This window comes from Dermochelys coriacea, chromosome 19, assembly GCF_009764565.3.
Source record: "Dermochelys coriacea isolate rDerCor1 chromosome 19, rDerCor1.pri.v4, whole genome shotgun sequence".
NCBI lineage: Eukaryota > Metazoa > Chordata > Testudines > Dermochelyidae > Dermochelys > Dermochelys coriacea.
This window is the reverse complement of record NC_050086.2, coordinates 11456790-11483901: the sequence shown is the minus strand read 5'-3', so window position 1 is coordinate 11483901 and position 27112 is coordinate 11456790. Positions and strand designations below refer to the sequence as shown.

The 27112-nt window shown below is 45.4% G+C and overlaps 1 protein-coding gene across 8 annotated transcripts in view; it reads right to left on the bottom strand.

Moving 5' to 3' along the window:
- PHACTR4 (phosphatase and actin regulator 4) overlaps positions 1 to 27112 on the bottom strand; it is a 100497-nt gene that overhangs the window by 1865 nt on the left and 71520 nt on the right. For 4 of the 8 annotated variants that reach the window (XM_038377772.2, XM_038377773.2, XM_043506125.1 and 1 more), the window contains 11 exons: positions 19160 to 19336; positions 18505 to 18585; positions 14908 to 15072; positions 14421 to 14789; positions 8571 to 9153; positions 6810 to 7027; positions 5274 to 5430; positions 3723 to 3778; positions 2687 to 2748; positions 1508 to 1645; positions 614 to 690 (listed from right to left, as the gene is read on the bottom strand). In XM_038377772.2, the coding sequence (XP_038233700.1) occupies positions 614 to 690; positions 1508 to 1645; positions 2687 to 2748; positions 3723 to 3778; positions 5274 to 5430; positions 6810 to 7027; positions 8571 to 9153; positions 14421 to 14789; positions 14908 to 15072; positions 18505 to 18585; positions 19160 to 19336 (2083 nt within the window). The remainder of the gene's footprint in view (positions 1 to 613; positions 691 to 1507; positions 1646 to 2686; positions 2749 to 3722; positions 3779 to 5273; positions 5431 to 6809; positions 7028 to 8570; positions 9154 to 14420; positions 14790 to 14907; positions 15073 to 18504; positions 18586 to 19159; positions 19337 to 27112) is intronic. The other 4 variants (XM_038377775.2, XM_043506126.1, XM_043506127.1 and 1 more) reach the window with 1 other exon arrangement.

The window sequence follows — 27112 nt, the reverse complement described above, 5'->3', positions numbered from 1 at the left end:
CAGTATGTAATCACTGGGCTGTCTGAGAATTTTAGAGCCACTTTAGGTCCCTGCATGCCAATCCACCTCAGTGGGGACTGAGAGAAAGAACTTCTTCTGCACTGCCAAGCCAACACACTCCCAACTCTAGCCTGTGGGGAGCAGCTTTTCATTCCCCATTCACTTCTATGTAGAGAGACTGTGGATCGAGTGAGTGGGAGGGAACTGTGATGATGTTTTCTGTAACATGGGCATCTGTCTCCTTGTTTCACATACTAGTTAACAGCTGGTTAGCTGTGTATCAGCTTTTGCTCACTATTGATTTACCAGGATTTGAACCCACAACGTACAGGTGACAGGCTCTCTAACCCATTACCCAGTCTCCAGGCCCACCATTTACAGGCAGGTGCACCCAAGAAGCTCCCCCACAATAGAGAAAGTGAAGACAAATATCTGTGAAAGCTGCATCTGGTTATTTCTCCCAGATGGGATTAAAGCCCATTACTCAATATTAAAGCTCAGACCTGCTCTTGGATTAAGAGGCTCAGAGCACAGTTTTATGAGCAAGACGGGAAGCAGCTATGGCCTGTATGAAGACAAAGCACATGGGCTCCTCGAGTCTTGTCTCACTCACCGTGTGAAGTGTTTGCTGTCTTCATGGACTTGCATTTCAGAGCTTTTAAACTCATTCAGTTCCTTTCGGATGGCAGCCTGCACGGAGGGGGAAAGAAATCCTTTCAGCTCACCCACACTGTGTATTCCCCCCCCCCACCGATTTACATAGACTCAGGGCGTGCTGCATGTACAGATCTGCTTGTGGCTGGTCCGCACCATCTTAATTACTTTTAAGGAATAAAATGAAGGGCACATGTAGTTTTGAAATGGACAGGACTACCCACAGCCTCCATTTCCTCACCATTGAAGAGAGCTTGCAGACAGCTATAACCCAAGTGAGGTACTGGGGATCAAACTCAGCAGCTCCCCCATTTATTCTTCAGCAACCCCATTCAAGACTCAGGTTAACCCTAAAATACTGGCTAATTCCCAGATGCTTGATACCCTGAGGTATGCCCAGTTCCTAAGGGATGATGGTGCATGGAACTGGACTGAGACTTTCCTGCAGTGATCCTGATCAGGCCAGCCTCAGCCTGCCAAGAACTTCCCCCACTGTTCCCTGGGTCTTCCCAGCATCTGTACCCTGCTTCCTCCTGCTATAGACTCCTGTCCACTCCTTCAGATCAAAGGCCAGAACAAAAAAAAGGGAGGCTGGGCTGGGAACTGGGAGAAAGCAGCATGGAGCCCAAACAGGCCTCATGTGTAGAGAACAGGAAACTCTTGGTATGCTGGTAGTGGGAGGGTGCTCAACAGGATGGGGCTAGGGAGATGGGATGAGTCATTCAGGAGACAGGAGGGAGACCAGGGGCCCACCATATGGAAGAGTTGAAGCAAAAGGAAGAAGCTCACATCCCTGAGCGTGGGGTATCCAACGTGAGGCTCCAAGGGTTGGGAAGAGTGTTCTCCACATTACCTTGTCAGCAGGTGTGAGTTTTGTCCATGGCTTATCTGCTCTCCGGTCATAGTCCTGAGCATCTGTCACTTCCACATATTCATGAAACCTCAGGATCTTCCTAGCTTGCAGTTCAGCCACTGTAGGCCTTTGACTAAGCTGAAAGCAACAGAAGACAAGTCAGCTTCGACCGTACTTGTCGCCAGTGTGCATTCTGGCCAAAGACCCCACCGTTCAATCTTTATCATGCATATAAGAGAGATCACTAGACACTGATGTGGAATCCAACAAAGCACCCCCAGTATGGTCCTTAATGAAGAGTTAATAATTGCCTCATCAGTGAAGTGAGTCTATGGCAGGGTTTATAGTGTAAAAAGCACACAGGGCCAGGATGGAATTTCAAATGAGAGCTACAGGAACTGATGGAAGGGGGGATCTCGATACAGCAATATACAGCAATTGCAGGAAACTGACTGCGTGGGATACACTCCTAACCTGATTCTAACGCATGATTCCTCCCTACTGCCCCAGGGAATGGCAACATGTACTTAAGTTCCGTATTAATATGCTCTGTACAAATTCCTTCCCAGCCACAAGTATGGGACGAGTTTAACCCTGTCCCCGTGGGCTAGACCCATCTGGGATCAACAGCTAATCCTGTTGGTATATGGGAGACAGTAGCGTTAGAATCTGGGATAGTCTGTCCATTTCACACCCCATTCTGGAAATAGTGTCCACAATTCTCGAACCTGGCTGCCTAAAGTTAGGTTCCCAAATCCACATCTAAGCACCTAAATAGAAGTGGTTTTTTTTTAATTTTATTTATTTTATTTTATTTTTATTTTTTTCCCCCGAGCTGCTTGGCACAAATCCCACTGAAGACAATGGCTGCAAGCAGTTGCGGCTCCCATCAGTTTCTCCCAGGCATTTATTTAGGAACTTGATTTCAGGCCACCCAGTTTGAAAACCATGGCCGCTGCTGTTTTAATATGGAACTCCGACACTCCAGTGATAGATGCAGTAGGAATATCTCGACTGACCAGACGGATTCCCAACTTGTGACAGTCAGAGGGCGCTCAGGATAACCACAGAGCAGCCTCACGACTCCCGCACCCCTCTATGTTCTCTTAGATTCTTACTACTGCCACCATCCACAACAGATCAGAGAGACGGAAAACACCAAATGGAGCACTGCAGTACCTTCCTGGTGAGTCGGCGTTTAATCTCCCGCTTCTCAGCCTGCCGGTCAGCCTCATTTTTTTCTGGCAAAGGGGGAAAAAAATGTTTCATTTAAAGCAGTGCCACCACCTCTCATTGAAAACCACTGCCAAGAGCTGAACACAGAGAACCAGCTTTTCATATCAGTGGAATATCTGCATCTCCTACCATCTGTCTGCAGTAACTCCAGGCATGCCGAGAGCACTAGGGTCTGAATCAGACATCCTTACTCATCAAACAGTCCATAGACTAAGGATAGCAGAATGGGCCTTACCTCAGGATGGTTCAGTAGCTAACCAGAGCCTTCTCCAGGCTAGCAGAGGACTCTGGGTAAAATATTCTAAGGCACTGAGTGACTTTGGCTCCTGTGGGCCTAAGTTACATTTTAAAATGGGTGTTAGATTTGGGGGCGAGGGGGAAAGAATTTTCAGTTATGCTAATGATTAAAGAGCAATACAGAGAAGGAAATTTCTGTTGAAAATCATCTCTAAGCTGACATTTTATTTTCTAGAGTTGATTTTTTAAGTCTTGTCTCTTTTCGCCATTTACACTGTTAACTCTAATTGCATTCATCATGGGCAATGAAGCTAGACAGACCACAGTCATCGGCTGTGTTTTATGCCATACCATGATGCAGTGATCTGTGGGCTGCACATACTGCAGTTGAATATTTACACCCAAGCAAAACACCTTTTCTTTAAAAAAAAAAATCATGGGAAGAAATCGTGTGTGTTGTTTCACAATCTTTCGGGTGTAAGTTAGTGAACAGGGGCCTTTGAACTGTGCTTGAGTGTTCATACTATTGTCCAAGAAGCTTCAGACAGGACAGCGTTTGCTGGTACCCCAGAGAAGGGATACAGATCAGTGTATTAACACTAGCTCAGGCCTAAAACTCTGCTCTAAAACTGCAGAAGGCATACATTCTGCCCTGCACCTCTCTGATGCTACAACTGAGAAACAGGAAAAAAAAACCAGCAATACTTATGTGGTTGGGAGCTTTAGAGCAGCCGTTACTCACGTTGAAGTATGTTCCTTTGCTCCAGCTCTTCTGCTGTTGGTCTCTGACTTAGTCGCCTAAACAAGAGGAGGTAAAAACCATTACACTTGCCCAGCCATATTCCTGTAGGACACACAGATGCGAATGCTGATTTGGAGGCAGGATAGAGGGAATAGAGTTAATACGATACTCACTTTAATCGTCTTCATTACTGCTCAAACCAGACAACTCTTCCCTCCACCCGCTAACACAGCTTTTCACCCAGACAGCAGAATCCACTAGACTGAACTTGGAGTAAGTGAGTGCTGCTCCCGTGGAGCTGTCTGGGCCAACCAGCAGTGGTGTAAGTAACACAGGAGGGACAAGCTGGTCAGAAGTTGGGTGTAAATGGTCTCACAGTATAACTTCTAATGCACCTGTATTTGTTGGGCGCTTCAAACATGTTAACTTGCACACGTGGGAGGGCTGGTGCATAGCAGGAAGACAGCCCGCGTGAGGATGTCAGATAAAGCAGGGCACAGCTGCCATGTGTGTCACATGGAAACAGGTCACTGTTTTCTCCTTCTCCACCCCAAGGAGTGGGGGCACAATTGGGGGGCACAAGCTGACCCCACACTTAGCGCACCTGTAACCAGGGGCCTATCTCCCCTGCCTCCTCGTGCTGTCTGGGTGCAGCAGAACACCCACATTGGCCAGGCTGGTAATGACTGCACAACTGCAGTCTGGAGCGGAGAAAGGTGAGAAGCTGCTGAGGTGGGCCAGTGGTGAGGCAGCAAGGTTGTTCAAATATCTGGCTGCCTCCTTTCTCTCCCCAGGGGCTCAGGTGAGGAGGAGGAACAGGAAGCAGTGAGTGGAAGCAAAGAAGCCTCTGAAGCATTTGGTATTGGCAGCTGTCAAACAGATACTGGGACATCGTACGCAATTCCTGTTCTTAGAACTGCCAGCCCAGAATCATCATTGCAGGGAAATCCCAACTGGACGCGAGGGAATCCAATTCAGCTGTGGACAAGACACTTTGCAGCCCTGCTTTAGTTTAATCTCTGCTTTAGTTTACGCCCACAGAACTCCCACTCCTCCCCAGGCCAAATTCAGCCCTTGGGTAAGGGACCTGTACCCTCTAACTTCAGGAAGTGCAGTACCAGCGTCACCCAGGGTCCCACCGAATGCCTACTCACAGCAAGCTAGATGATCTTGCCACTTGCACCTGTTTTCCAAATTACATCTGTCAAGTTGCTCACATCACTGCTCAGTGTGGCTCCTCAAACTTTGTTTTTAACAGCACACTTCAATCCAGGAAATGAGAAGTCTGACAGGCTATGGGGATAGGAAGAGTTGGCTCTTCCAGCTCAAATGGCTTCCCTCCTGAACAGTGGAAACTGTCCTGCATGAAATGTAAGCTTTCTTGTCTTTACATTATTTCAGAGGGAAATGACATGCAAGCCTAGCACCCCAGCCCCAACGCAGCAGAGAAAAGGCCTCCTTGTTGCTACATTTCAGGCAAGCAGATTTCTTGGCTCACCCTTAGTTATGCCGAAGACTTGGAGGATTTTTCTTTTCCTCTGCATTTTGTACCTGATCAGTGCTGTCCCAATTTGTTGCCGAATTTCATTCCACTCCTCCTTGCTCTTCCGAGGGAAAGCATTCTTTTCCTCCAGCTCCTGCTGCGTGGCCATGTTGCCCAGTTTCATGGCCAATGTATCTTTCCTCTTCACCTTGTTAGCTAGAGCACCTGTGGGAAAGGGAAGAAGGGATCCTTGTATGAGTAAAGACAGCTGTGCTCCCAACCTGTAAAAAAGCAGTTGGATCCACAAGCCAACCTGGCATCTCACACACACAATGGTCAAGTATCACAGCTCCTCTGTTGGCAACAGCTGAATGTCACTAAGGTCATGCAGCTACAGCCTGCAGCATGGTAAAACGAGTAATACCATCATGTCTAGAGAGAGGGAGCTGGAAGGATGTGTGGTTACTATTCTGGTGGCATCCCCTGCTGGAATTTTCCCCATCAGGCAGGGATGTACATGGGCTGGTTGGCAGTTGGGGTATTTGAGGGAGTGTAGGCAGGTGGGAACATAACACAAGAACGGCCATACTGGGTCAGACCAATGGTCCAGTATCCTGTGTTCCGACAGTGGCTGGTGCCAGATGCTTCAGAAGGAATGAACAGAACAGGGCAATTATCAACTGATACATCCCCTCTGTTGTCCAGTCCCAGTTTCTGGCAGTCAGACGCTTAGGGACACCCAGAGCATGGTGTTGCATCTCTGACCATCTTGGTTAATAACCATTGATGGACTGATCTTCCATGAACGTATCTAACTTTTTTTTTTTTTTTTTTTAAACCCAGTTATACTTTGGGCCTTCAAAATATCCACTTGCAACAAGTTCCACAGGTTGACTGTGTGTTGTGTGAAGAGGTACTTCTTTATGTTTGTTTTATACCTGCTGCCTATTAATTTCATTGGGTGACCCCTGATTTTTGTGTTAAGTGAAGGGCTAAACACTTCCCTATTCACTTTCTCCACACCATTCGTACTTTTATAGACCTCGATCATATTTCCCCCTCCCCCCACTTAGTTGTCTCTTTTCTAAAGTGGCTAGCACCAATCTTTTTAATCTCGTCATATGGAAGCTGTTCCACTCCCTTAATATTTTTGTTGCCTTTCTCTGTACCTTTTCCAATTCCAAATTGTATCTTTTTTGAAAAGGGGCGACCAGAACTGCACACAGTACTCAAGGTGTGGGCATACCATAAATTAGTGGGATTATGGTATTTTTTGTCTTATCTATCCCTTTCTTAATGGTTCCTAACATTGTTAACTTTTTTGACTGCCGCTGCACATTGAGTGGATGTTTTCAGAAAAGTTACGATGACTCCAAGAACTCTTCCTTGAGTGATAACAGTCCCCATCATTTTGTATGGACAGTTGGGATTATGTTTTCGAGGGTGCATTACTTCCCACATTGTGGGTAAGCAGCCTATGAGGAAGCCAAGAGGCTAACACTTTGGGACACTGTACGGACCAGACTTTTGGTGTGGCTCTTGACGTGGCTAAGTGCAGTTGTGTGTGTAGGAATAAAACTGACCTCCCAACAGTGAAACCTTACTGTTATGGCTTTCATCATCCTCTTCATCTTCCTCATCCTTATACAGGATGGGTCCCTCCGAGTCCGAATCACTCATCCCCTCCTCTTCCTCCTGCAGGGGCTGTGGCATTAGCCTAGGAATGATCGTGACAGATGGTGCATCTCCAATGTAAACGTGAGGACCTGAACTCCGTTCGCCCTCCTGGTCAGCTTCCTCCTCCTCTTCATCATCATCTGGACTAACAAAACGCGCACAATTATTATTTCTTTTAACAATGACAATGATTCACTTTGAGGTCAGGCCAGCCCCAATGACAATTTAAACTGAAGCCTCTCTATGGAAGGCAGGTCACTAGGGCTGTAACCCTTTCCTTGCCAATGGCAGTTTGCCTGGGGCTGCTGCCCCCCTTTTACCCCACACTCTCTCGTGGAAGCCCTGCTGAACTACGAGCAAGAGTATTCAGATTTCCTTACCCTCCTGTAGCACCTTCCCTCCAGGGATGTCAACGTGCTTTAAACATTCATGAATTGCAGCAACTGAGACAGAGATTACAGGTGGGATTTTCAAATGAATTTTAAGGGGTTAAGGAGCCCAAGTCAAGAAGCTTCCTTGGGTGCTTTGTGGCAGGTTGAAGGAGCTCTGCTTGCAGGCCTGTGCTGCAATCCCTGCCTCATCCCTCCTTCCTGAAAAGTTGGAAGGACTCTGGGCTCAGCAAGCACCAATTCAAGGAGATGCATTGTCTGAGACACTTGGGGCTAACCCCTTCACCCCCTATCACCAGCCAACCCCATTTGGGGTTTCAGGATTCAAACCTGCTGCCGAACGCAAGCAGAGTGCGTGTGTGTGAGGGGGGGGAGGGTGGAGGGATGGGAATGACCACATCAAATCTCAAGCAGTCTTTCTAGGCCAGGGGTGGGCAAACTTTTTGGCCCGAGGGCCACATCTGGGTGGGGAAATCGCATGCAGGGCCATGAATGTAGGGCTGGGGCAGGGGGTTAGGGTGCAGGACAGGTGCGGCAGGGCACTCAGGGCAGGGGGTTGGGGTGTGAGGTGCAGGAGGGGTTCGGGCTGCGGGCTCCGGCCCCCGGCCCAGCACCGCTTACCTGGAATGGCTCTGGGGTGGCAATAGCGTGCAGCAGGGCTGAGAGAGGCTCCCTGCCTGCACTGGCCCCGCGCCGCTCCTGGAAGCGGCTGGCACTATGTCTCTGCGGCCCCTGGGAGAGGGGCAGAGGGCTCCGTGCACTGCCCTCACCTATGGGTTCCAAACCCGAAGCTCCCATCGGCCAGGAACAGGGAACCGCGGCCAATGGGAGCTTCGGGTGTGGAACCCAAAGGTGAAGGAAGCACGCAGAGCCCTCTGTCCCCCTTCCCCACCCCGGGCCGCAGGGACATGGTGCCGGCCACGCCATGGGGGTGGCAATCCCATGGGCCAGATCCAAAGCCCTGAGGGGCCAGTTCCAGCCTGTGGGCCGTAGTTTGTCCACCCCTACTCTAGGTCATCAGAAGCAGGTCATGGATGAATGAAGAAACTGAGGATCTCACTTTGTCTCATTGGTGAAATTAAATACCTAGATTCCTCTGAACTGTTTTTGCTTTTCCTGCCTAGCGTACCAAGGTGACCCCCACTTCTCCGAACACTCAATTCCTGTGGCACTTTCCACAATCATAGGTCTTGCACAAGGACATGGAGCGCAGCGTTCCCACACCATAGTGCAGGCTGCTGTGTGCCCGGCTGTCCCCCTACCCGTCAGTGCTCCTGCATGCACAGAGTCTGCACTCACACTTTCAGCATCTCGATGGTGACTGGCAGTGATCTGGCCCGGCCCAGGGTGCTGTTGTCCTCGTAGAGGCTGTCATTTTCGAAGAGCAGCGAGTGAGCCCTGTGCGACCCCTCTGCAGGTGGAGTAACTGGCAGGGGGCTTGTCAGCGCCTGCTGGATCCGGATGTGCAGTGGGACTTGGAGCAGCCGCGTTGGCACGTGAGGTTCTCCGAACCCCTGCTCTGCCGCCCGCTTGGGCGCTTCCAGTGACCTGAGATCTTCCTGTGGAGAGGTCTCCTTGAGCAGTTCCAGGGAGAGCTGGGGTTCCGTCACAGGGCTGGAGGCAGGCAGGGGCGTGCGCGGGGGCTCAGGAGGTATGTGGCTGGGCAATGGTGGAGAAGGCGACGGTGGCGGGTGAGACACGGTGATATGCACTGGTATCGATGCGGGACGAGTAGCTGTCACTACCCTATCACTTGGTGGTTTCGAGGCAGCAGTTGACTCCAGCGAGGGTGCCATGTTAGATGGAATGCCTCTCTTGGGTGGTAGGGGCGGGGAAGGCTTTGATAAGCCCATACCACTGTTCACTGCTTGAGACAGTTCAGCTGGAAGAGAAGAGAGATCCCACATTTTATTAGGGCTTTGCCATAGCCCTGGACCCCTCACTCATCCATTGGCTGAGCACAGAAAGCCTCCTGATCAGGATCCAGTGGTTAGAAGCAGGCAGATTCTGACCCACTGAGACCTTGATCAGTTCATATGACCTCCTGCAGTCTAAGCTGCTTGCTCCCTAAAGCCAGATGCCAGAGGTAACTGGGCAGGGTGGATAAAAATCAATTATTTAAAAATAAAATCAGATTTTTTTATTTAAATAATTTTTTTTTATAAAATGCTTTTTGAGGAAAAACCTATCTAAAGATAGTTTTAATTAAGATACATTATAGCTCAAAAGATATTTCATCATGGAATAGGGATTATAAATTCTAATTCTATAGTATGAGACAATACATTCATGTAATGTTTAAGAAAAGTTTTGTAGATGTGTTCCAATAGTTCATGGATTAGGGACCCAATTTTATGGGGTTCCAGGGGCTTCTGTACAGATTATTTAGGTTAATCTTTCTACCTACCCAATGGGACTCAGAACTCAGTCTAGAAGATACCATCAGAGATGCTTAATTTTGCAGTTTTCAAACTGTGGATTTGTGTCTCCAAAGGTAACATGCTTGTTAACAGCAAAAAGGCTTTTTAAAATAAATAAATAATATATAGAGATGAGAAATAACAGACCTCAACTCTATTGTTCCTCTGCAAATTTGTGTACACAGAGTCAATTTCTTACCTCTCTAAAAGTGCAAAGTTTAAAAAAGTTCAATGAATAGAAGATTATTGGGGGCAGAATAGATCTGGACAAGAAGAAGTCTGGAGATAAATGTGAGAAGCAAGGGACATATGCTTTTTTGTTAAACTATTATATGTTTGCTGTTGAAGAAAAAAATCCAGAATACTTAACATTGTTGTTTTAGTTAAATAAAACAATTTAAATGTCTGTCTAGTGATGTTCTCCTCCTAATACAGTATGGCAAGAAAATCCTCCAAATATTAATGATTAATCTGTTGAATTGGAGATAGTTCACCTCCCAATGACTTCATAAATATCTGCTTCAATTACCTCTGGTAAATGAAATAACCAAACAATAATTCATTTTCTGATATAGATGTAAAACTAATCTGAAAAGTTTTCAAAATAAATCACTTTAAAAATGTATAGTGTGTATCTTCTAAAAATGAAACCTACAGCTATTTCTGAGTTGTGAAGAATATGTATTAAGGTTATAACAACCAACAAGAATGCACTTTTATGTAGAAAACCATGATTAAATCGAGTCTTCCTGACTAGTGATTTAAATCAAATCCATCCTGTAACTGGGTGGCAAAGCTTCTCACTTGCTCTTCTAGGTACTAAGGTCAGAAGTCAGGACAGCAGCCAAGAGTGAGCAGGCTGGAAGAGCTCCTGCTTGTCTTGCTGCTTTGCATGAAAGGTTGGCTTGGCGAGAGTGCAACAGTAGGGCCAGCTCCAGGAACAACAGCATTCCTTGGGCAGGTGCAGGACATGCGGATCAGTATGCTGCTCACTTAAAGGAATGAATGCAACCAGGGCACTTTGTGCCTGTATTTACAGCCATCACCCAACAATGGAATTTGATACAACATCCCCAACAAAACCCTGGACTTAAAGCTTTTCCTTTCATACAACACTTTTTAGAGTACCGCTATTTGAAGATAAAAGTCGGTGGGAGTGAAACGCCAACATGCTCACACTCAGTTTAGCTGCCAGACTTAGCCACAGAGAACATTACTGTTAGCCACTCCTCTCCAGCATGAAAGTGCTTTCCCTGTTCCATATGGACTCAACACTGGGGGTCACCATAAATCCTGTTACCAGCTTACCCCGCATCTATGGTTCTACTGTGGTCACTAGTATCCAAGGCAGAGCTGACATAAATCATCATGTGTCCAGAGGGGTTTATAGGACCCATAAAATCTAGAGCTGGGAAAGTCCCTTCCCGATTTGTGGGGCAGGCCTGAATTTAACACAGGGGTCTGTGCTGTTTGATGCTGATCAAGAAGAGAATGACGAGAACAATGTGACTAGGGGAAGAGGGCTGGGGCCCAAATGTAATGTACCCCATCCAGAAAATATAGTCTTCAGTAGTGGCTCCCAAAATTGGAGACCTCACACTTGGTATATCACTTCTGTCCTACAGGAGAACACCCAGTGTTTAAAAAGGACATTGGACTCTTGCTACAGTGCAGAGCCCTGCACGGGACTAGTGCAGAGCCCTGCAGTGGGACTGGGATCCCGTGGGTCCCTTGGGACCCACTGCCATAATAGCAGGAGCAGGCGGGAGTGGGATTAAAAAAGTCACGCACTGAGCTCTTCGGCAGTGGCTTTTTGGCCTTTAATATTTATGCAGTAGCAGCTTCTTAGGGTTGAAAGATCAATTTCCCTCCTACCAAATTGCTTGGAAAACATCCGTTTTCTTCTGTGTCTGCTTGTTTTCACCGCCACAATCACATCTGTATCAACACATTCCCCAGATCTGGAACAAGAGCTCCCAGTCCAGTGGTGCTGCAGAACCACAAACAGCAGCAAGAGATGAGATTGTGCTTTCTGGGAAGACTGCAGTAATACAGAAGTGGACACATTTTTCAGATGTTTCGAATACACAGACTTTTCCCTTACAGATTAAGGCCAGGATCCTGTCTAGTGCTGAGTGTCTTCAGCTCCCACTGGCTTCTGCTTTCAGTGCTGCTCAAAGCCACATAGGATCAGCCCTAAGAGGTCACGTTTGGGTATTAAGAGCCTGATTCTGAGAGGAGCCAAGTAGCCAGCACCTCCCATAAATGGGGGTTAGAAAAGTAGAGCACCCACAGGACTAGGCCCTATTGCAAGTGTCCTGTGAATCCAATCCGTCTCCGGTCATGAGTAAGGCAAAGGGGTCTTTCTCACTGGGCTAAAAATCAGTTTCACTGCACCCAGGACAGTACAAACTCCTCTGACCCAACACAGAAGCCAACAGATTGCTCTAGTAAAAGCTAAATTAGCCACTTTGCTGTGAACGACAGCTGCCCCTGTACCTGGCGTGGCCTTGACAGAATCCATGCATACACTGTGAACTACTGTTGGGTACAAGTTAAGTTATGTGAAAGTTTGCATTTCTTGAGCCTATCCTGCTGCAAAGTGTCATTTAAGAGGCCAGCAGCATAGGAGCCTAGCGTATGGAATGAGAAAGCAGAGATGAAAGAGACTGGTTATGTTAGCCATGGTCACTTTTTTCCAGTGCGGGGCTGTTCCCTTCCATTTTGTGCTCTGTTACCTAGTTTTTATTCTGTCAGTCAATGGGGCTTTCACCAGTTCCTATGGGAGCCTATTCCCCAATCTCACCATTGGGTAACACTTCTTGACATTCAGGCTGTATATTCCTTTGCCTAATTCAAATCCATTGTTCCTAGTTATACCTTTACTATCCGTTAAATATTTTCTTCCCCTCCTTGGTGTTTACACCATCCAAACACACGTCCCTTCAATTTCACCCATTAGTGAAACTATGCAGGTTTGATACTGCAAAAGGACTAACTCCAATCTTGCTTTCAGTACTTTTGTATCAGAAACAGCAGCATTGTGTTGAGTATTTAAATGCAGGTCTGTACAGAGTACAATTGTGAAATTGGTCCCTGTTTGAATGGGGATTCTCAACAGGCAAAGCAAGCAAAACAGGTGCAGAGCTCTTCAGCTCTACTTACATGTAACTCCTCACTCCCTCCACACCCTCTGCCAGAGGTGTCTAAGGCCCTACCCTGGGGATAGCAGCAGTAGGACACTTTGCTGTCTTTCATTACATTTTTTTCCTCAGCACTGCCTGCAATTAGTGCTGGTGCATTTCAAATACCACCCATGTTGTGTTGCTTAAGCAAGCAAAGAAGGTATTTCCTTGCGTGCACAACAGGAACAGTCAGACTTTTATTATCTGGCAAACAGCAGTTTAATGCCATGCAAAGTTCAACTATAAAACCTGCTAGAGCAGAGCGCATCCCAGAGCAGAAAAACTGAACTATTTGGTTCGTATTTATTTTTTAGTCTGGAGAAGTAGCGTTATTTGCTTGTGGAAACAAAAGCACTGACCTACTGCAAGTAGGTCCTGCGCTGGCTTTCTCGACACAGCTCTGCCAATGCCTCCCAAACAAGACCTGCATAAGCCCAGCCACCACTAGTGATGGATTCATTTCACAGCTCTGCCCATACATCTCAGTCCTGATCTGTGGCACTCCCTGCTACTCCTGTCCAAAGACTAGCTGTGCAGTGCATTGTCCTTTAACGGCTTCATTCAGTCCACTTAACACATTTCACTTGTGACTTACTCAAGATTTAACCAAGGCATCTAAGAGACCAATACTTAATATTGGGCTAACTGCATGGCAAGAAACTCCCCCCAACACGTTCTGTTAAAATAGGTTTGGAAATAGATGCATTTAATTCTTTACTTAACCAGGACTGGGAAGAATCAGCTCTTAAATTTACAATGTAGTGCTATACGATTTGCCAGATGGGCAGCCCTGCAGCCTGAATTTCTCAGTTTATCCATAGCAGCAAGGGGGGCATGCTTCCTCAACATCCCTGCTTTGCCAATGCACTTTGAGGAAGCACTTCAAGAAGCAAAGGGGCAGTTCAGACTCCATGGTCCACTCCGAGTCCTTTGCCTTGCTGCTGCAACTGGCAGCAAGGGCACCAATCCGTGCCAAATACCATAGTGATTTGTCATGTGGAATTTCCCACTGGGACTTACCAGTTCATTAGGACACCAAACAGCTGTAACCATCAACTTCCACTGACTATATAAACTGGTGATTTAGAGGTGAAAGCTTTCTAACACCCACTAACAATCCCAAGCCTTCCAGTCCAGCACAGCTGATAAGTTCCCGTATTGGTGGAAGATTAAAGACGCTTTATTACAACAGTGATTTTTAATCTCAATCACTACCCTTAACAGAAAAACTAGAGACTGCCTCCCTTGATCAGCTGCTGGATACATCTGTGCTAGGCAGATTGTTCAATTTGTAGAGCCACTTGAAAGTAATTAACATTTGCCCTGTGCTGATGGAACCAGCATCAACAGAGCTCACCCAGTTTCCACACCTGTCCAGTGGTCAAGCTTTGAAGATCCTTGATTAGCTCACAGACATTCAAGACATGCTACTGTATGAACACAGCAACACAAATCTTCCCTTCCAAACAGAGTTTGCAATCTCAAAGAACGAAAGAGCATCCTAGGTTTGACTGACAGACACTTGCAAAGAAGACGACACTTACCTATTAAAGGGTTGCTATTTCTGTTCACAGGCTTCGGGGGCGGGATGGGGGGCTGTTTGGCAGGCACCACACTGGTTGTATTTGTGGTAGCAGTAGTGTTAGTGCTGGCAAGAGCAGGGGGCACAGTCCTGGGGGCTGGGCAAGGGGCGACTGTGGAATTGATCGTCTTTGATATGCTGGTGGCGGCAGTAACAGAAGAGGAGGATGCAGTCCTTGTAGTGCGGCTGGCAGGGACAGGATCCCTCACCTGCACATCACTTGCCTCCTGAGAAGAGGACAAGGGTCTCTTCGGAGGAAGCAAAGGCTGTTTGGGTGCATGCGGCTCATGAGGAGGCTCCATTTCTGAACTGGGATTGCTACTGGATGAGCCTGCAAAGTGAAACACAAAACAAGTGCTTATAGAGATTGGTGAATGAGGGGACCCAAGAGAAGAGACTTCAAAACAGATATTTCTTTGTGAGAAACTGAAGAGAGCCTGATTTCCTACCTGGTCTTTTCTTTGGTTCCTCAACTGGAACAGACTTTCTAAGACTTGATTTCTTCCCAACCTCTTCCTCCAGGTGGGCCAAGTTTGACACCCCAGAACCACCAATGGGGACTGTATGCCCATTCTTCAATGCAGTATGGCTGAGTTTCTCTGGTTCCTCTCCATCTGTGAGGGGGTGGGGAATGAACAGAAAACCATCAGAAAAGGCAAAGGATACGGAATACTTAGTCCTACCATGAGAGCAGGGGACTGGACTAGATGACCTCTCAAGGTCCCTTCCAGTCCTACGATTCTATGATCTGAAGTCTGAGAAGATACACACCTATCGATAGGCAGTGAACTGACAATAGATTGCTAATGACTGTCTATTTAAAAATATGCAAGTATCCACAACACTCCTTTTACTTCTGGAATATCTGGTCCTAGAATTACTTTCTGCATAAAATAGCACATGGTAACATCAGCACCAAGTTAGTTTGGAGCTCTTGATTTCAACAATGTGCTAAAAGACAGTATAGGGCCTAATCTCCTGTAACTCCAGTGTGCAGTATCATTTATTCCAACAATCTGTTTATTCCCCCATCAGTCTCCTATACAATGGACTCATTTACAAAGAAACATATTTACAAGGTTCAAAGTTAGGATCCCCCTCAAGGCCAGCACTATCCCATGATCAGCAGTCCAGGACCAGTTGCAATCAAGCTCTGGGTAGCCTTCTAGATCAGCTTACTTTAAGGGCTTTCTAATAAACCCCTATACTCTGCTGCATTACAGAACTCAAAATGCTGGCCAGGTTTCCACTGTATGTACAATAGATTTGTTCTGACAACAAGATTCAGTCAGTGTTCCCGGGGCACTGACACCTTCCATATTGGTTTGTACATGGCGCTCCTGTAGCATTTGCCCTGGAGAATGATGAGCAGTCCGAAACACTTAAACAATGGGGATGAGGAGTTTCCTTAAAGTCCCATCTCGCCTACCTTCCTTTTTGATTGAGGTCCAGCACACGTTTCCAAACCCTTTGTCAACCTCAAAACTCACTACTTCTTACCATGTCTCCTAGAGCAGTGTTCCCTAAACTCTGAAAGTTGAGCATTTCTTTAGGAAAACAAAGCCAGCCACACACCCCTTCAGCCCTGCCATATAGTATTACAGAAGCTCTCCCCACTGACATAGCGCTGTGCACACAAGCGCTTGTGTCGGTGGAATTTGTGTCACTCCAGGGGGTGATTTATTCACACCTGAGTGACAAATTTTGCTGACATAAGCTGTAGTGTAGACATAGCCTTAGTTGTCACCTTGATGGGACATATTTTTTTTCACTCTCAGCTATGGTTTCAACCTCTCCGAGAACTCAGGCAGATATTGCTGTGTTCGTTAAATTTGCTTAAGCTTGGTCTACACTTAAAAGTTAGGTTGACATAGCTACGGTTCTTCACACCTCTGAGCACAGTAAAGACAAGTTAACCCCCAGCGTAGGCATGGCTAAATCAATGGAAGAATTCTTCCGTCAACCTAACCACCACTACTCAGAGGTGGATTACCTATGCTGATGGAGAAACCTTTTCCGTCTTTGTAGGAATGGTCTGCAGTATGGCACTACAGCAACATAGCTGTGCCACTGTTGCGCCAGTAGTGCAGACATGGCCTTAGTGTTTTTATTGTTTTCTTTGTAAACATGAGACTTCAGTTTTAAAATTAAAGCCAGGACTCTGGAGGACAATCCAGAGGCCCATCTGACTAGTCCTTCATGCCCTCCGTACGAGTTCCCTCACACAGGGAAACACTGCCCTAAGAATCTGTCAATCTGCCCATCATCCCCCTCAGACCATTCCCTAGATATTACACCCCTCTGCCCCTCCTCAGCTATTCAAACTCTCTCCTAATGCCTTCCCATATTCTCCAGGTTCCGGCATTTACAGAATGCTGCGCTGCTGGCTTTCTCATTCCCTCACCCCCAGCCATTTCAATTCCAGAGGCTTTCCATAATCTAGTTCAAAACGGTCGTCTTTGCTTTTAAAGCCCTCCATGAGCTTGGGCCAGCCTGCCTCAGGGACTTTGTTTGCTGCCCTTGCTCATCTGGTTCTCACTCCCTATGTCCCCAGTGTGGATAAACCACCTTCTCTACCTCTTCCCCACACGGCCCTCCTGTATCTGCCACGACTCCACCTACCTTCACATCCTCGCTACCCCGGCCAGCTGCTCTCCTTTATTTATGTTACAATTTAGAGTTTTGCCTGCACTATTTGCAATTTGTAATGTGAATACTAGACACAAGGCAGTTGTATAGAACTGAATAAAGGACAGCAAAGAAGTTTATTAAAATGAGCCACTAAGACCTGACTGTCAGAACCCAGAAGCCAGCAGAGGGTATGCAAGTGGGTAAAAACTCTCTCTCTCCTCTCCCCAACACTTATCTTTCAGAAAATACACTGATCTTCTGAGTGCAGGATTTAAAAGTGCAACCAATTGTAGAAACCTTCCACTGATTTGCAACAAAAATATTAAAGAGTCCATCTCTAATTTCTGTGCTTTAAAAAAAAAAAAAATCTATCCACCTGACAGTGCTCGCCTGGTCCCACACTTTATTTCTAGCACTTTGTTTAATCTTATTGTAACTGTCTCCTCCACTTCCTAACCCAGGTCATGTGACTGCTGCCAAAACACAAAATTCTATATCTTACCAACACTCCTGCATGCCACCCCCTTGTTACACCTTGGAACACTCTCCCCATCTGCCATCTCTCTCTGTCTTGGGAAATTTATATCAAGCCTATGTTTTCGCTTCCTCAGTTTCATCCCATGATCTCTCATTACACACCTTTGAACACAAAATTCCTCCCTTAACTTGGTGTTTACAAGGTTCAAATACTCATGGACTACTTCAGTCATATTTCACCCTATTTCGCTAGAATGTTTCCTCATGGATTGTTTTAATCATTTTTGCTGCTTTTCCTACAGTTTGGCTACAATTTTCTGACAAAGGAGGAGCCCAGAAATTAATGCCCCTATTACAGGCCTGTCTCAGAGGCACGTAAAAGACACCTATCACCTCCTTGATGGAATGCCTCTAAACAAGCAGCTCAAAAGCCGTACTGAATTTTTGTTTCCTTTCATTTGGCCTTGCAGTCCTAGAAACAAATCAAATTCAATATTATAGATAGCCTATTTTTCACTGGGGCTAGAATATAAACTGAAACACGATCAGAACAACCTGGAGATTATAGTGAGCATGAATGTGAAGGAGAGGAGCATAGAGGAATGGTACCAAAGGCTGGGTGGAGATACAAATATGACAAACTCGACAGGAAGTGACACAGAATTTCCTTGCCAGCAGCAGACAGGAAGATGCATAAGAACACTGAATGCTTATCTTAGGAATTTCTTCCTCGTTACACTGCTTTCCTAGCTAGGTGCAGGAGCCAGACAGGGAGTGTGTGCAAAGGACAGACAAGGGATGGGAGGTCATGTTTAGCAAACAGCCTTTAAACTTATTTTATTTTTTAAAAGGTACAATAACAAGGATGGGATTATGTCAGCAGCAGACCAGCTACACAGAACACAGATAGGCGGATGACAGTTCATTTCCAAACTCACCCTGCTCAGGGTCTTCCAACAGAACCCCTCTTTTAACCAGCTCCTCTCTTGGCTTTCGCATAGAAATCTTTCGTTCTAAAACTGATATTAAATTGAAAAAAAGCACTCAGAAAACAGGGCAAGAGGAGGGTTTCAAAAGAATTGTTTTTAAATGTATTGGCTCTGTGGATGAAATAAAAATGGCTCAAGTTGCTGCATTTTGCATGAAGGAAGAAGAGGGAGGGGGTTAAAAAGTAACCTATCTGGGGCCTGTATTTACACACCAGAATATAGTGCTAGAGCAGTGAACAGTCATTCCTCCAGCCTAAGCCTCGTTGGAGAAGTTCCTTTCAGCAAAGGAATCTTACATCTTTAACACTCTTCAGAATATTGTTTTCTACAGTTAAAAGATCTTTAAGCGGCGGTTTTAAGGAGCCAAGTAGCTGAGCCCTCTGATCAGTGAATTTGTTGTTCCATCACTGGCAAAGAATTAAGCTTTGATCCCAGTCATACCAGCACTGGGACACAAGGCTTCAGCCAGCCTCTGCAGCTCACCCAAAGCCGCTACTGCTCTGATGGCCAATAGCAAAGGATGAAACAACTTGGCATGTGCTTCCCCAGTGGGGAAAAGTGTTTAAACCAAACTTCAAGACCAGCACTAAGCCCGATGCTTTACCTTCTGAAGTCTCCTTGAATTTTTCACTGCTTTTCTTTTTCCTCCACTTCCAAGGTTTGAAGATCTTGCCAAAGCCCGAGAACTTGCTTTTCCTCTTGGTGGGGGGCGTGGTGTCTCCAGATTCCAGAACGTCAGCCCCCATCCCCATGTCAGATGGTGGATGATCCACTTCCTCAGCTACACAGAAAGAAAAAAGCAAAGTCAGGGGCCTGTTCCAGTGAGCTCTCTCCTTTCCCACCCAGTCAGTCCCTGCCAACCCACCCTGTGGATATTGGGAAAGTGATGAGCAGTGAGTGATGCAAATTCATGCAGAGGAGATAGCAAGACTCCATGCCTTCACATAACCAGTCAGTATTGAACAGGAGTAGGGAAGCAATCAAGTGAAGTTTTCAGTGCTAACAGGCTAAAGACATACTGTGATGTGTTAAAAATCCCTCAAGTGTAACTGTGACTTAGTTAATATTTGTACAGTGCTATAATTTAGCCCTAGGAGCACAAACAAAAAGCTTTACTGCAGTCTCTTGATCTCAGCTGGAAGCAACTGCTCCAGACACAAGTAGTTACATGAATAAAATACCTTCTGTACTATAAACTTCCATGACTGTATTTAGACAGAACCTACAGAAGTTCTCAGCCCATCTCAACGGTTGTATACAATAGAAATAAGCCAGTCTGATTTCCACTCCCCACCCCCATAACAAGCTAACAGTACCGGGCCAAGAGTAACAAAAACTCAGGAAAGCAACACAATGCAACCTTGCACTCCACCTAGTTTACTAGAATTCCCAGGAGATCGCAGCAGGAGAGGATATACTTATGAAACATAGTTCTGTATCAAAAAAGCCTCCTTATGAGGCAAGTTGTGAAGAGCGATTTGAACACAAAACATCAAGATATGCCAGTCACCTTTTTTGCTTGCCTGGAGTTTGCAATTTTGCTGGAACTAGGAAGGGGGAATTCACAATCCACAAAAGCCAGCAGGGACCTACAGCAGCAGTGCTTCGTATTGAAGATTTATAGTGACCCACTTCATCGTCATAATTTATAGGCTGAGAATCCCTGGCCTCTAGCTATATGTGACTTGGGAGCACCCAAGTTGCTCTACAGGACACCAGGATGGTACCCAGCATTGGGAATAGAGAGCCTTACTGAGGGCTTGTCTACACTTAAAAGCGTAGACCTACCTATGCTGACAGGAGGGGTTCTCCCATCAGCCTACAGAATCCACCTCCACAAGAGGCAGTAGCTAGGTCGAGGGAAGATTTCTTCTCTCAACATGGCACTGTCTCCATGGGGAATTAGATTGGCTTAACTACACTGCTCAGTGCTGTGGATTTTTCACCCCTCTGTGCAATGTAGTTATGTAGACCTAATGTACTAGTATAGACCAGGAAGGCTTTTTGTAATACTAGAATGAACCACATACCCTAATACACTGGGGACTCTATTGTGTATGCACTGGGCTATAAATCACACTTGTGGGCCTTATTTTTCTGAGCAATTGTAAATAAAAACACTTTTTGGGAGCTTGATGCAAACTTTTTGGACTCATGAAGCTATACAGTCTCAAACTAGGCTACATAATAGGTCTCCAAAAAAGGCAGCACCACTGACCCACGATGACAACTCACTCACCTGCTATTCACATGCAGGAAGCTCAAACCAAGAATCCCATAACCCAGGGCTATAGGGTTTTGGAAAGAGCCAACTTCTAAGTCCAGCACACCCCAAATAGAGTATCATACATTTAATCATAACATTTATGTAACACCGATCAGAAGACGGAGTACCAGATGTCAGAACTTGATATGTTTTAACAATATGTGGGAGATCAAATCTGAAAAGAAAGAGAAAAAAATAGGAAAGGCCTACGTGTTGTATTTCACTAGGGTTTCATTGACAGACACTTGGATCTTCATGTCATGACACTGTTCATCAGGTACGTCTGCACTGCAGCCGGGGTGTGAGATTTACAGTTCATGTACACAGACCTGCGCTAGCTTTAATGTAGCTAGCTCACTAAACAGCAGTGATGACATGGCAGCAAGGACTGCATAAGCTTAAGTGATCCCTGGATCCATACCTTCTTGTGTAACCTGTGGCACCGCATGCCCACTGCTATTTTTAGTGAGCTAATTAGATTAAAGCTAGCACAGGTATGTGTACATGGACTGCAAATCACTCCCACCTCCACACATCCACCTGCAGTGTAGACATACTCATAGAAAAAGATTAGGTAAACAGTCCGAATCTTTTGCTCCCCAGTCAGCTACAGGCAAAGAATGCTGTGTATGCCACTCAGTAGTTACTATTTGATGCAATATTGCTCATAAAGAGCAGCACTGATGGGCCGCTGGTAACTACTTCTTGGGTGAAGAAGTGACAGCATGCAAAACCAGGCCCCCCAATGGGAGAAGGGAACAACAGAAGGCGTTTTAATAATGCAGAGGGAACAGGAATAGTATTCCAGTGAGTCCAACAGGAACATGCAGGACTCTATGTAAAGACAGGATGCTCTTTAATGGCTGCTAATAGTGGGGTCATGGAATAAATGATCAGAAAGCAAACTGACAAAAATAGTCTGATGTGAAATGATAGAACAGGAGGAGTTTTGCATAGAAGTCAATTTCATGAAGGTCTGCGGTGGCAGCGATAGGAAAGGGAGGAAAGGGAATCAATCAACATAAAGGCATTTTCCAACATTTCATTGCCTGAACTAGTTGGAATATATTTTAGAACCTGACATCCTAGGCCCAAACATGGGTCAATTTGATTTTGCCTATAAGGCATGTTTCTTCCGGCTCTATAAAGATTTTTCTCCTGACTCACTGGAGACCAGCTTCGATGCAGTAATGATCTACCTTCTCAGTTAGAAAAGTTTGATTCACTCAGCCTCAGTGAAGAGCTGAGGCCATAGCCACAGCTAGGAACCATTTCAGAAAGGAAGGCAAGTTCAAAACTTGATTCAGTTACAAACAAAACTGATGAATTATTGCAAGTATGTAAACAAACTAGGGTAGTCCCACACCTGTGTGAAAAGCAAGCACAAAAGATACCTCTTAGTTTAATTCATGTTCACCTGGGTTAGTCACAGGAAAATCAGACTGGACTTTTAAACTTAACACCAAAGATAGATTGCCTAGATGTTTCAAGGCAGTTTCTTCAGAGAGTGAAGCATTAGTCCTGGAGTCATGAGTGTAGTTTTAAAGAGCTGCATTCACTTTGCTCAGCAGAGCGTTTTGAAAGTTCATAGGGCAAGCAGAAATTCTTGCCAGGAACAAACTGTGAATTGAATTTGGAACTGAAGTGCCATGAAGGCATTTGAGCCTAGGGTTGGTGACCATTGCTATACTGAAGGTGCAACACCAGCATTACGGAAGACCTGTGTCAAACTCATTTCAAATACATCTCCAGTCAGGTCCGGTATAAGAAATGTAAGCTTGAGCACTTTCTGCCACCTGAGGTTTCAGAGTGCTGCACTAAGCAAAATGGAATCAGTTTTCTTTTAATAAGCTAACTGTCAGGTTCACAGATTAATTAACTGAGACCACAGCTCAACAAGCTGCAATTTCTCCATTTCCAATTAGGAGGAGGACCGTATCTGCTCTCCTTCTACAGCCACCTCTGGGGGGGGATCAGAGGGAGGATACGGCGAAGCAAGCAGACGGACCAAAATCCTAGATGCAGACAAGATTCCAAACTTGACACTGAGCAGCCAAAAAAAGTTAAATCAGCACAAATCCAAACAGGTTTAAGCACGGAGGTAGAATTTATCCACTATTTAATTCTCTCACGTCGTTCAGTTCTGGCTATCACAAATACCTTAAGTCAAACTCTACACTATTTTGCCCATCAGTATCAGCTCATTGCATTGTACTGAGCAATCTCTCACTGAGAATTCCTGTCTGTCAGGAGATTATGTCATGAGAGCAGCTCCCTTCCTCCTTTGTCGGAAACATGACGAATCATACAGGCTCAAAGTTAGATTGCAAGCATCACCACTTACACTTGGGTTTGTAAAGTGCCATGCTCCCCAATAGTGCTAATTATTGACTGTGAAAGGAAGAGCATGTGCACACAGCCATTTAAAACAGCAGTCTTATGAAGCCATTATAAGTTATATTCACTTTGCACTCTTAATTACAGGGTGGATCAGCTGCTGCAGATATGCTTTAGAGTGACATGTATTTCAAGTAGTGTCATTACTCAGCAACTGTTCTGATCAGTGGGCAATCCCCTGGAAGACCAAGGAAAGACACTGGACTCATGTGAGCATTCAGTTTCAGCACATTTCCAACGGGACCAGTGAACAAATTTCTGAAAATGGCACACAAGGGGAGTAGATGTTGGCACCCACTGAGTCTTCCACCACAGGTGTCTGGAAAAGGTGGTTTCTCTCACTGCCTCTCCTTATTCTGCTGCATAATGAAGTGTAGGAGGTCTGTAGGCTGTTTTATAATGAGTTCAAGAGAACACCCCCCTCCTTATTTGAGTAATTCAGCTGGGAAACCGTGCTAAAGAACTGCAATTTAGTGCTTTGGGAAAGAGATTGGGGAAAATAGGAAAGGGAAATTAGGGGTGTGAGCTTCTAGCAGCTCCTCCAAAGTTCCCCCCAGAGCACAGTTCTCACCCACCTGTGTGGCAAGCTCAAGTCGTCCATATGGGGGTAGGTGCGAGATTTGGATCTGGATGTCCATGGACCATTTTTGCAGATTGCAGTTCAGATGTGGATACAAATGATGTATCCATGCAGGGCTCTAAGTATTGTCACTAGCCAGTCAAATAAGAACCTCTGACACATGTATACTCATCTACACCCTTCAGAAGAACCTTATTTAACCAATTTTAATGAAAAGAATAACTGTATAGATCTAGTCTAAAAGGGTTTCTATCAAATCTATCATGACAGGTTAATATGCTTCCGGGTGAGACTGCCTCGTGATGGCAAAACTGTTTTCACACCACAACTCTGAAGAAAGCTACAACTTCAAACCAGCATGTTCTCCCACCCAAGCGTTAGTGCTTCACCTCCATTAAAAAACTAGTGTCCCATTTCAGTCACACATTTTAGGCAGCTGGCCCTTCAAGTCCACACTCACCATTGTCTAATGCACACCTGTAAAGGTGCTTAGGAGGATCATGTTTTAGCCTAACAGCAATCCCAATGCTTATGTTAAAACATGGGCCAGTCTTGCCTGTTGGGCACAAAGTACATTTTAACCACTTGATAGAATTCTGTTAAGGTCAAAAGCTCTAACGATTTGCTAACATGTTTAACACACACTTTGGTCCCATCATATTTTATGCAACCACACGCCTCCCAGTGCACTTGCAAAAGCATCCTAAGCCTTCCTCCCTGAAACACACAAACATTTCCTGCTGAAATTTAGGACATTCCAATCAGAAGCACATTTAAAGAAAAGTAAAGACACGAATGAGATTCTCCAAAGTTAAAAGCAATTTTGTCGAGGGCACTTGTGATGCACAGAAGAGATCACACTGCTGTTTGCACTAAAGTCCTACAGTTTTCTTTTATTCTTGGCATTTTAAAATTGATCAAACCTTGTTTTCTCCTCCTGCATTAAAGATGAAAATGCCCTTAAGCTGCCTCCAGCACTTTTCATCCAACAGAAACCACGTCATCGACAGGAGCCAGCTTCTTATACATTCTCCAAGGCCTAGATTTCCTGACACACTCCAAGCTGATTGCCTCCAGCACAGTCAACTAGTGGCTTAATGTTTTCCTGTAGACGTGTCATTGATTCCTAAGAAGTTTGCAGGGCTTGGTGATGGAATTTCTGGGAGAGGTTTTTGCCTCAAGTTACCATGGCGAGTCAGATATCCTGATGGATGAAATCCTGCAACAGAGCAAGGATCTCTGGGTTTCAGTAAAATAGGCGTCATCCCTCAAATGGTGTAATCTGGTCATGTCCATTGCAACACACTTTTGTATTGCACTATGTACCCAACTTTCAAAAAGGTATAGGAGAGTCTTCAGGTAAAAACCTCAATAATAGAATCCTTTATTTTGTTAGCTGACATTCATAGATCCTTCCCATCCCTCTTTAAAATGGCAATGGGTACCCAGATAATCTTTTAGAACACCGGGGCCTCTGATATACGGGATGAAGAGACACCAAAAATCACAAAGCCAAGCTGAGTTAGAAAAGAGCTCTAAGCTAGGTAGAGACCTTAGGCTGGCATGGTTTTCAGTGATTTTTTTTTTAAAAAAAAAAAAACCTGTTTAAACCAGTATAGCTACTACAAATAAGTTTAAATCATGTTTTTAACTTGGTTCATCAGCACAGATTGAGTCCATGCCCACATCCACCTTAGAGCTCATTGCCAGCGTACAAGGTTGAAGAACATAAGGAAATCTTCTCAAGAAGTTTCATCCCATATGTGTAGGAGTCACACTATACTATTACATGTTCAGGAAGTTTGATGAAGCTGAGGGAGGTTACAGATATTTTCAGATTCTACTCCTGTGCTCCTGAAGAAAAATAGAAACTCTTCATAGAAATTCAGAGTCAGAACAGATTGTATACTGTTATCTCCTACTATATTTTAGATCAGTGGTTCTCAAACTTTTGTACTGGTGACCCCTTTCACATAGCAAGCCTCTGAATGTGACACCCCCCCTTATAAATTAAAACCACTTTTTAATATATTTAACACTTATAAATGCTGGAGGCAAAGCAGGGTTTGTGGTGGAGGCTGACAGCTAGTGACCCCCTCCATGTAATAACCTTGTGACCCCCTGAGGGGTGCTGACCCCCAGTTTGAGAACCCCTGTTTTAGATTAAATATAAACGACATGCTCCTTTCCCCACCCATTCTGCAGAGTAGTGTGTGAAAGAGGAACAATGCAGGTGTCTCAGACACCTCCTGACTGAGGGAGGCTCTACCAGCTCATCCTTCCTCCTGCTGAAATGTTAACGCTATGCATATTTTCTTACGACACTAGTGTTAGAGGGGAACTCGGTGAGCACACACACACTCAAGATGATCACACAGAGTGACAGGGTGGATGATGCACCCGCGATGGGAGTCATAAGAACCACCGGGGTAGATGGAATGTGTTAGAATCTTGCTTTTGTTAAGAAATAACTGTTCTTCTCCCACCTCAAACCCAAGATTTTATTTCTCAACACCGATGGTTTGTTGTGAGCTGGCATTGCATTTAGCCTTTCATGAATTTGTTGTTGGCCTGTACCACTTCATCCTAAAGGATTACCATTCATATAAAAGTGGTTCAATTTCTTTTTATTTATGGGAGTTACTGCAAGCAATCTACCAATCACCAGATAAGTTTCTGCTCTTAGAGAACTCCCCCAGTCAATTCATAGATTAGTCCTTTATTTGTGAGCCTCAGAGCCTGTCTACATGCAAAAAAGAAAAAGGAGTACTTGTGGCACCTTAGAAACTAACAAATTTATTTGAGCATAAGCTTTCGTGAGCTGTAGCTCATAAAAGCTTATGCTCAAATAAATTTGTTAGTCTCTAAGGTGCCACAAGTACTCCTTTTCTTTTTTGCGAATACAGACTAACACGGCTGCTACTCTGAAACCTGTCTACATGCAGAAATTCAATTTAAGGTGGTATTTTAAACCTATGCAAAAGGCTGTGTGGATACGTAGGTGGCAAATGAGTTTTTTGTTTGGGGAGGCCACTCCCAGGAGTGCTGGTAACTCCCTAGAATTGTGGGGCCACCAGTGACCAGATGGTGGCCCCTCCCCTGCCCCACCCCCACCCCACCTCCTTCTGCTCCGCCTCTTCCCCCAAGGCCCTGCCACTCACTCCTCTCCACCCGTCGCTTGCCCTTACGGCAGGAAAAAAAAATGATGTGTCCATGGCCAGGGGGCTTTGGCCCCATCACTTTTAGAAGTGGGAGGGCTATGCCCTCCCACTTTTTCCTGCCTTAAGGGAGAGCAACAGGGGGAAGGGGTGGAG